The following is a 10,982-nucleotide window of genomic DNA, read 5'->3' on the forward strand; positions in this document are numbered from 1 at the left end:
AGGAGGCATTGCACATCCAAACTGATAGGCGCTCAAGCCCCCAAGTTTACTATTGGAGGAAATAATTGCATCAATGTCATTTGATCAGAATGCAGAACAGTGGATATGTTTCTGAGATTTGCTTTTGCCTTTAGGTCTGTCACCTGATGCCTCTTCGGAAGAATGTGCTGGCACAAGTAAAACAGAGCAGCAACATACAACCCCTATGCCACCTACTTCAAAGAAAAGAAAACAGGTTGGTTGGTTTTCTTCTCATGATTACCCGTGCAGAGAAAGATGATGCATAATGAAAAGTAGGCAATGGAATTTCTGTGCTGCTTGTTGGGTAGAATCCAAATACTTGATTTTCTGGGTCTATAGCAGGTCTACTAGTTGGTACTTGGTTGGTAGCTCTACAGTTCAGCATCTTATCTATCACCAGTTTAGTGACCACAGTGTGCAAATGTCCACAGTTATGCTATCTTCTGCCAATGGGAATTGTAGTTCAAAACATCGAGAGGGCACTAGGTTGTGAAAGCTTCTTTAGAGTTACAGCACTAGAAAAAAGCAGTGTAGACTCTGAAGCATCTTGTCAAAAACTGCAAAGACCTCTTAAAGTCTTTTGCATCTTAAATTGGAGCACTTGAAAAATCCAAAATAATTTTTGAGTGGGCAGATGGGGACAAACATATGCCTACCAAAAGGTAGCAGGTGTGGAATTTACCAAGACATACTGCCAGACATCTTGTATACTGACTGCCTGTTTTGCAAAGGCCTTTGGCTAAAAGCAAAAAAGAAATAAAAAGAAAACCTGACTACCTTTTAAAATTAATTTGTTACATTTTAGTATATACTGCTGTTTCAGCCTGTTCAAGCTGATTTTCTGCATCAAAGCTTTCTTTTAGAACACTATATTTCTGTGTTGGTGACATCTCAATGTCTGGAAGGCGAGGGAAGCAGATTTTAAAATAACTTGCTTTGAAGACCAGTCTGAAAACCCGTTCTTCCAGGAACTTTGCATGTGCTGTTGCCAAAAGTTAGACTTCGGCAAATGCGCCCACAGTGCTGAACGTGGCACTGCCCTCTGATGAGTGTGATGAGCACTCCAAACTTCAAAGCTATAGGGGTGGGTAGGATTGTCCATAAAGCTGGACCATAAAGAAGGCTGATTGACGAAGAGTTGATGCTTTTGAATCATGGTGTTGGAGGAGACTCTTGAGAGTCCCATGGACTGCAAGAAGAACAAACGTATCCATTCTTAAGGAAATCAGCCCTGAGTGCTCCCTGGAAGGATAGATCCTGAAGCTGAGGCTCCAATACTTTGGCCACCGCATGAGAAGTGAAGACTCCCTGGAAAAGACCCTGATGTTGGGAAAGATTGAGGGCACAAGGAGAAGGGGACGAAAGAGGACGAGATGGTTGGATAGTGTTCTCGAAGCTACCAGCATGAGTTTGACCAAACTGCGGGAGGCAGTGGAAGACAGGAGTGCCTGGCGTGCTCTGGTCCATGGGGTCACGAAGAGTTGGACACGACTAAACAACAAAGGATTGTCCAAGGAGTTTTATAGCGATTCTCCACCAGTCCCAAAGTTGGGAGGAAGGCCTCCTCCTCTGGAAGAAGAAAAGCAGACAGGGTTGTCATTGGCTGCCAGTGCTTGAAGGCACTTGTAGCACCAGTGGGAAGAGGCACCTAACAGGGCATGCTTGTCCCATGTAGCCTTTCCCTTGGAAAAGATGGCTGGGTGGAACATTCGGTGCCGCTTCTGAAAGACACATCACCTTCCGGCAGCAAGGCCTAACACTGCATGCTTCAAACACACCTCTGGCCTTTTTCTCTGGAAGTGCAGGCCAGGTGAGGAGGGCTCTGCCAACAAATTGTTGATTCCCAATAACCACATACACATCACTTCTCAATGTTGCTGCTGTGGGTCAGATAAATTGCTTTATTCCATTGCAGATCACTTCTAATCATTGTGACCCCTCTTGGCCTCAAATTAAGCGAAAATTCTGAAGGGTAGAGTCAGATACTCTTAAACTGGCAGGGTGCAGAAACAGATTTTCAATATGTTCCTTTAAATGTACACCCCCACAAAAAACCTCCAGTCATGTGATGTTTTCTAAGGCACAGGACATGATTATACATTGAGAAAAGGTCGTTCGCAAACAGTGCAGCAACAATCACTTTCTGAGTGCATTTTTCTTGTTCACTCTATATAATTAATGCCAAGTTTTTTTTAAATTTCTGTTGTGCTTAAAGCATGCAGTCAACCAGCTGTAGATTCCATATCTAGAATGGATAGAGTTCATTCATTATGTAACATGAAGCCAGTAGTTATTTGTTTGTTAAATGGTAAACCTGCCCTATTCCTGTTGTTAGTTCCCGCTTATCTCCAGCTGCAGTATGCTTTTGATTTCTTCCATGGCAAAGCTGATTTGGACAGATCGAGCATGATCCAGAATCTTTTTGTTTTTGGCAGATCCTGGCAACCGAGACATGTGCTTAATTCCCACACACCGGCTCAGTTGTGTTTCTAAAGTGTTTTTAATGATGATGTAACTCAGCCCAAATGCTCAGCTTCTTTTCCTTCTTTCTTTCTTTCCCTGTCCACCTTCCCCATCCGCAGGCTACAGAATGTTTCCTCGGTGCAGAAAAAGAGGACTCTGCAAATAAAAACAAAAGTGAAGCAAAGCCAAAGAGAAGAAGAAAGGTATTGACTCCTAACTGACATTGCAACATAGCAGCATAAATGCTTCTCTGGAGGCTGTTATAAAATGCTTCAGAATTGTTACAAGACAACACAAAACAAATGACTTTTTAAAAGCTTTAAAGTTTATCCCCACACCTTACCTTTTTAGTTCTGAAGGTTATTTTTCAGTCACTGAAAATAATTTGATTCATGAAAACTCCATCCTTGTTTTATCTTACTCCACTAATATATTTGAGCTAAATCCCTGTTCAATATACAACTGATTAATTTAGTGTAGGGAAGTATTTTTTGCATCACCCCAATCTCCACAGCAGTTCCAGGGGTTCCAGGCGCTTATCCCAGGGTCTGTGTTTCCTTTAGGACAGTGAGGCACAACAGAGACTATGGTGTCTTTAGGATATATGGTTTGTTTATACGTATACACAACCCAATCCTGTTATAAATGGGGTTCAAAGCATTACATTCCAGGAGCCTCCTGTTTCTCCCATTGTGGCAACCTCCAATTCAAACCGTCTGTCCACATTAAAACAGTAAAAGTATTGGTAAAAACCGTTCAATACAACAATTTTAAACATTTTTTAAAAATTAAAGCATGTGATATCTGGGTAGGTTTGTCTAAACAAAAATGAATACAAGAAGAGTACAGTGAAGGGACATGCCTTATTTGTATCATGTAAGGTTTGGTTTTAAAAACAACATGAATAGCCATGAAATATATTTGAAGTGAAAACAGACATTGCAACGTTAAACTTGTTACAAAAATGCTAATAAATCAAATTTCACGTTCAAACCACTAGGGATAACTGTCTGCAGGTTATAAATCCAACATACTCCCATTGAGAAGGTAAAACATGAGGATCTTGTCCTTTCTGAGTTGATATATGGGTGTGCTCAGTTGCCAAAAACTCCCAACTTCTCAGATATAAGATTGTATTTCAAAAAAAAGCTGAGTTGATTTAGCATCAGGCTTTTAAGTTCTGCTATTACTCTTTTCACTTATACATTATTTTGAAGCTCTGTTAATTTGTTGCACATACCAACACGAATGTAGTATCTTTACCCTTGATTCAACAGGCAGATGCAAGATATCCAAATGCTGTATCAGGAGTCACTTGTCAAAGTGCTACACCAGGCACACACCACTTGTGACCTACCAAGCTGAACTCTGCCTGCCAACCATGTCTGGAAGTCCACATGGGATAAAATAAGCTTCCTGTTTGTGTTACCTACCTGGGAATCCAAAAAAACAGGAGGTGTTTTTGCAATAGGTGGCAGGTTGTGCTCAGCTGAGTGGGTCGCCAGCTCTGCAGACCAGATCCACATTAAAAACAAGCACACAAAATCCAGTTTTAAGAAGAAGATATATAAATTGTCTGGGTGTTCCATATGTGCAATTTCTCCAGATAATTCACAGTTTTAAAAATCCTCATTTCAGTTGTGAATAATTGGGGTGATCATAAGAGCGGCATACTCCACCCAAACACTGTGCACTTGCAGGGGCAAACAGGACTGTGCTTTCTATTCTCACTGAAGACAGTGGCTGCACCTTGGTGTCCATTTGTTTGGCAGCATGTGTAAAAGGGGACTAGTATGTACACCTCTGACGCATATTCTTGAATACCCCGGAGTTTCTGACCATGTGGAGAAGGCTTACACATATACAGTGACATGTGCAGAAGGCATTTCCATGCATTTCATTGAATACATAGACACTGGGGCATGGCAGTTTACCGAAAGGTAAAACAAGAAAATCAAGAAAAGTTTGCAACCCTGCATTACAGCACACAGAAGTAAATATTCTAAAACAGATTAAAATTACAACAACTTTCTAAGCATCTGGATCGGCTTGTCTGAACAAGAATGCCTGCTTGATCTCAATAGGCAGGGAGTTCCAAAGTGTAGGTGTGGCCAGGCTAAATGATCGAGTTCTTGCAAATGCAGAACACCTTTAGTAGTGCCGATTTTGCTGATACACTGACAGTCTGGATCCTTGTATAGCAAAACAGCACCAACCACACACAAGAGGTACCAACTAGCTTAAGTTTGCAGTATTAAGAGGGGGAAAATACTTTGCCAAAATACCTGAATAAGGACTGGGCATGCTCAGGGGCTAGGGAATATGGGAGCAGGGCAGAAGCAGAAAACCAGGGGAATGAAGTTGAGTGTCCTGGAAAAAGCTTGTGTGGCTGGTTAGAAACCTGAATTGGAGTGCTCCACTCTGCAGCATTTTATCATACCTGAGCACCGTTGATAGACGTCGCCTCTGTGAAATCGGCTAAATTCCTTTTTAAAGCTGTCTTAGCACTACTCTTTCTATAGAGCGTGTTGCTGCCAATTGTGAACCTGATTTGACTCTCTGCCTTTATATTTTGACATGAAGCTATCCTTGGGGTTCTCATTCTGTGTTGGGCTTTGTAACTTCTGGCAAAACAAGAAGCAGTGTGTTTGAAAAGGCAGCTATAAGGTCTGACAGAGATATCAGAATTAGTGATGCCAGTGCATCACTAAATGATGGCTTGCAGTGATTAAACGAATGCAGCAGACGTAATATGACACATTTATTCTAAAGCAAACAATATCCTTTCTATAGGCACTTTGTTGGCTACTGTGAGAAACAGGATGCCAGACTAACTAGGCCTTCTATCTGATACAACAGAGCTCTTCTTAGGTTCTTTCATATAATTGTAGAGTTGGAAGGGACCCTGAGGATCATCTACTCCAGGGGTCAACAAACTTTTTCAGGAGGGGGCTGGTCCACAGCCCCTCAGACCTTGTGGGGGGCCGGACCCACCCCTTCCCGAAAGGACCCCCCTGCCGCCACTCATGCTGCAGCCGCCAACGCCGCCTTGTCTTCGGCAGCGTCATCATTGTCCTCTGCCTCGGCCAGTGGTATGCAGGGCACAGAGACCATGCTGCTGGCCTGCGCAGCGGAGGCAACCTCCCTGTCGCCGCCACTTCCTCCTGCTTGGCTCTTGGCCATACGCAGCTGCCTCAGCAGGAAGGAAGGGAGGGGCGCCGCCCAGAGGCGTTCGCAGCTTCGGATTGGCCACAGGAGCTTCCTGCAGCCAATCCGAAGCCGCGCCAGCGTCGCCACCCGCCCAGAGGCATCCACGGCTTCAGATTGGCTGTGGGAGCTTCCTGCAGCCAATACGAAGCCACATCAGCATTGCGGAAGTCAATCCCCGTGCAGCAAGGCCTCTGTGCCATGCCGCTTTAGTGTGGGGACTGACCAGGCAGATGGCAGGGTCCGCAAGGTTTGCAGGCCAGATTAACGAGCCCAGTGGGCCACATCCAGCCCCCGGGCCTTAGTTTGCTGACCCCTGATCTTTTCCAACCCATTGCAACGCAGCTGTACCATATGGAGATTGAACCTGCGACCTTGGCATAATCAACACCACACTCTAACCACTCTATCCTGAGTTATCCAGGCTGTCTTAAACAGACACTGGGTGCAGTTGCCGTACCTGAATATATATTCACAAGCTCACCTGCAAGGATGTAATATCCATGTTAAAAAAATGTTCCATTGGAAGGTTTTTGTTTTGTTTTGGAGACTGACATCACATCTCATTTTTGGTGCTTTCCAGAGCAATATTTGTAGCATTATAGCACTGAATCCCAGAATGAACAAGCTGTAAAGAAATAACAGCAAATGTCTCTGTGTCCCCACCCCCAATTCTTTCTTTTTAAAAAGCCTTTTGCTCTTTAGCATCTGGAATGAATTAGAAGCAAAATAATAAAACTTCCTGCGTGAAGAACGTTTCCTCCCACAGCTCTTTGAAGGAAGGGAATCTATTCAGGTGTCCTTGTTCTTACCGTTATGGAATTTCTTGTTAATATCAGCATCACCCTCCAGAGTACCATTATTTTCCTGAAGGAATTGAGTGACTCAACGAATGATGTAATAGCGCCATGAAATAGTGCTCTTTCCCCCCACCTCCCGGCTTTAAGTGAAGTGAGTCCCATTGATCTTTGTCAGATTCTTATCTGCTTATGTATGCTATGTTAAACAAATGCAAAAGATCACTCTGAAAATTGCCCAGGAGACAATCTCTGCCCTTAAAGGAAAATTTTAATTTGTTGAATTAGAAAATACAAGCATGGATGGTGCTATGGTCTTGAAGGCACAACAGTTCAGCTATACCTTTCTGCTTGGAGATTTTTTTTAATGCTTGTTTGGGCAAATCCCAAAGAAACTTGATGAACAGCTGAGCAGAGATTTGGGGGATGGTTGAGTGAAATATGGATAAAAGCCTCCCATTTGATGTGACTCCACATTCTTCAGGCCACTGCAGAAGCTATATGCACGAACAAATATGTTAAAGCTGTTTAAACGTGCTAAAAAAGCAACAGCTTTTAGATAGCTTTTGCCATATCCATCTAAAGTATTCTAGACTGAATCCTGGTGTCTTAATCCATGTAGGCTACATAAGATGTCCCACATATAAGGTTTTTGAAGACCTATTGTTTTCAGGCTAGAAAAAGAATAGAAAACAGTGTATTATCAATAAGAGTGGTGAAGATGGAATCGCTGTGCTGAATGTGCCTCTTCTTCTGTTTCTTTAGAAGAAAATTTCTGATGTTCTTTCAAAATCATCTCCAAAACCAGGAGTACCTGAAGACCTACAGAAACTTCTTAAGGAACATTTTTGTGCTAAACGTTCAGTGATTGAATTAGAAGAATTACAGTTGCCAGGTAATGAAATATATTATACAATGAAGGATATTATAAAAGATGCACCAGCAGAAAGAACAATAGGAATGTTAGTTTGTAATACAACTGTGGCCTGGTTTGTTCATGCTAAACCGTGCTGCAACATTTAATTCTGATCCCAGCCGAGCAATGTAACTATGATTTATTAAATATAGTTAAAGGTCAGTCATTAACCAAGGTTTGTTCTTGGTAAACCTTTGCTAACATTAACCATACTTTAGTGTGATATGCAAACCCAGAGCGCCTCCTTAACTATGGTTAAGGAGTGATCACCACCCAAAAGCTACAGAGCCGCAAGTGAAGAGCAACAGAATATTCAAACCAAACTCAAGTGTCTGTTATGCTCACTGGTGCTATCCTGTGACATCATAAACCAAGGTTTAAGTGATTGTCTGCCAGTCACCTCACCTTTAACAATGGTTTAATAATCTCTTTTTTATGTAAAGTGCCCTGGAAGCATGGCTGAGTGTAAATTCCTAAAGACAAATACCTAAATAAAATAAAACACATTGAAAGAAATGGAACTGTGTATGATAGAGTGAAGGAGATGTTTTGGATCTCTAGCTGCTAATGAAAGTCAGCAATAACATACTTGTGAAAGCAGCAGGATTTCGTGTATCCCTATGTAAGCCCCTAGCTCTGGAGACACAGAAAGTATAGGATTTGCTGTTGTTGGGTGAGCCAGGGTTTGGTGTGGGTTGCAGGAACTGTTCTGTGCAGTTTTGTGGTATTGGTTAATGATTCAGCTCTTGAAAAAGAAGGCTGCAAACATTCCGCAGCATGCACAGCTGGTTAAGCAAAGCTATGTTTAAGGATAAGTTAGGAGTGGGCTTTATGGCGAGATGATTTTAGAAGGAATCTGGGTTGGGCTCAGTGCTTTTTTTCAGGGTGTACTCAAGGATACACAGTACCAGCACCTCTTTTTCTAGGGGGAAAACACTGGTTGGGCTAAATGTTGTTCCCATCATTTAGCTAATCCGCTTTAAAGCTTCTTGTTATTAGCTGTGAGTGCTTGTGAAACTCTGCCTTTCCAAAGAGCACTTTGCATGGCTTTTGGCAAAAGAGCTTTCCTGGAAGATTTAATCAAAGGTCTTAGTTTTAGCACCAAGCAACAATATTCTCTTGCGGTTTCAGATGCCTGTTTCCTCCCTGCAAATGACCTCACCCACAGTTTTTCTTCCTACCTGAAAGAAAGTGAGTAGCTCATTGGTCTGAAGGTGTTGTGTGCATATAACTCTCATGCCCATTATTTTCCTTAAAGGATTATAATCAAATTTAGATTTCCATTATTAGTCTATATAAAAATGTTTCTTATTCTACTGTCTGCTTTCTGTATAGATGCATTACCTTAACGTGGTTAGATTATGTTTGTTTTGGTCCTTTAAACAGAATTGGTTATTTTCTTAATGTTCAGCAACAAACTTGCTTGCTTTAGGTACTTGGTGATGGTTGACAATAAAAATTTTGATGATTAAAAAGACAAGAATACATACATATTTACTCATTGCAGTCCAGTTATCAACAATTATCAATTTGTGCTAGAAATCATCACATTTCTCCCCAGATTCTGAACTGGTATGAACAGTGTTTGGAAGGGTTTTAAAACCAAGCTCTCATAGTTGAAAATACCTAACGGAGCCCTTGTGCCAGATAGAGTTATAGAAAAATGGAGTATACATACAAATCACAAAAACAAAAAATACTTGAATAATATACAATGATATATTGTGGTCATAAAACTAATGCAATATTTAGTTCTATAATATTTACTATATTTAGCTTTATGTGTGTTTTTTTAAATATAAAGAGTAAGGTGGAACTTAATCTGTAGCGTTTCTTTTATACACACGTACACACAGAGATATAAAGAGATCAAAACAATATTATGCTATGGTCATTTGGGAGATGGGACAGCTTGTCCAGTGTCTCTTGACATTTTAGGTGGTCTTGCTTGGCCATGCTGTTTGATGTTCACCTACCTGCCTGGAGTGATTAGCTTTGGAAATTTATTTATTACAATGTGGCTTTTACAAAAGTCAAATAAACTTAAAAGTTTGCCTACCTGCCAGTAGGCACGTAAGCACCACCATGTTCTCATGCAATTAGTCATTGCTTACATTTTGCATAACTGCTCCTGCGGCATGTCATCTTCCCCACTGCAGTCTGCCCCAAATGGGCGAAGCTCCGTAAAAACCACACGGAGAAGAAGTCGGTGGTGATGATGATAATCTGCAGCTCTGCTCTTCGCTGTCTGGAACTCATCAAGTATGTCGTTAAGCGATGTAATAGAAGCTGGCACCCCTTTCTGAGGTTTTGTCTGAAACCACGGAATCACAGGCAAAACCCGGGCGCTGTCTGTCCTCTGCTAGCCTACAAAGTCACAGATGTATTTGCTCAGGCAGCTTCCCTGCGCTGGTAGCTTCCTTGCCTAGCTCTAGCATGAATATTTCAAGTCCAAAATAACATTTTGCATTTTTTAAAAAGCATCTTAACTTGTTGCATATGGTGTCTTGTTAGTTCTGGGAAGCATTAGTCGCCATCAAATGGATTGGGATGCTACGAATGTATTGCACCAGTGCCACTTCCACTCCTTCCTTGGTTGGTTTGGTTTTATATGTGTGGTTTTATTAAAGAGAAGGGGAAGAGTGATAAACCACCAAGGAGGACAGAGGTCATTTTAATAGGTGTGTACAGAATAAATTACAGCAGATGGGTTTTTTTTTTGTCCTCTCCCCCCCCCCCCCCTGCATAAGGTGCACTTTCTGAATTTTCCAATTTTTCATGACAGCTGGAACCTATACTAGTTTAGAATATTTGTTCATATATCCCAATATTGGATGCTCTGATTGGCAGCAGCTCTTAAAAGTCTCACACAGAGAGAGGTCTTTTACATTACTTGCTACTTCAGATGAAGCTACTTGTATTTTTAGATAAAGATATTAAATATGGGGCCTTCTGCAAACAAAGCATTGCTTTACCATAGCTCTACCACCGAGCTATGGTCCCTCTCCTCATATTTTTTAGTAAAAGGTACATCCTTCTCCCTTATTACATAAGTTTATCCGGATTTGAATCCTGAGCGTTCTCATTCTTCAAGCAGAAATCTTGTCCCTAGGCCAAGTAGCCTGACACCATTAGTGAAGGTACAAGACTGCTACCACCTAGAACAGAGGTGGGGAACTTGTGGCATTCCAGACACTGCTGGACTCTCAATTCCCACCATCCCTGTCTATTGGTCTCGCTGGCAGGGGCTGATGGGAGTTGGAGTCTAACAACTTCTGGAGATCCATAATTTCTCCAACCTCCCCGAGACAGAGAGAGAGAGAACATGTGTCTCATGTTGTAGGCTGGAGTTCAGCATGTATTCCCCAGGGCTGGAAACACTGAGGATCATTACAATTTAATAAACTTTCCCCTGGTGCATTCATTCTTTTTGTACTTGAAATACATCAGTTCCTGCCCTCATTTTCTTTTCAGTTCCATTTTTCTTTTTTAAAAGTATTTTCTGTTCTAGGTCAATGGCAGCATTCAAAGGAGATGGCAAGGTGATGAAGATGTTTGCAAAACACATAAAGGTAAGC

At 41.7% G+C, this 10,982-nt stretch overlaps 1 protein-coding gene across 4 annotated transcripts in view; it reads left to right on the forward strand.

Annotated features, from left to right (window-relative positions):
* CMSS1 (cms1 ribosomal small subunit homolog) overlaps window positions 1-10,982 on the forward strand; it is a 181,379-nt gene that overhangs the window by 165,596 nt on the left and 4,801 nt on the right. For all 4 annotated transcript variants that reach the window (XM_083500812.1, XM_083500814.1, XM_083500811.1 and 1 more), the window contains 6 exons: window positions 135-235; window positions 2,604-2,687; window positions 7,254-7,383; window positions 8,536-8,595; window positions 9,564-9,666; window positions 10,916-10,976. In XM_083500812.1, the coding sequence (XP_083356938.1) occupies window positions 135-235; window positions 2,604-2,687; window positions 7,254-7,383; window positions 8,536-8,595; window positions 9,564-9,666; window positions 10,916-10,976 (539 nt within the window). The remainder of the gene's footprint in view (window positions 1-134; window positions 236-2,603; window positions 2,688-7,253; window positions 7,384-8,535; window positions 8,596-9,563; window positions 9,667-10,915; window positions 10,977-10,982) is intronic.

The sequence above is a fragment of the Podarcis liolepis genome, assembly GCF_965112155.1.
Source record: "Podarcis liolepis genome assembly, chromosome: 4".
In the NCBI taxonomy this organism is placed as follows: Eukaryota; Metazoa; Chordata; class Lepidosauria; order Squamata; family Lacertidae; genus Podarcis; species Podarcis liolepis.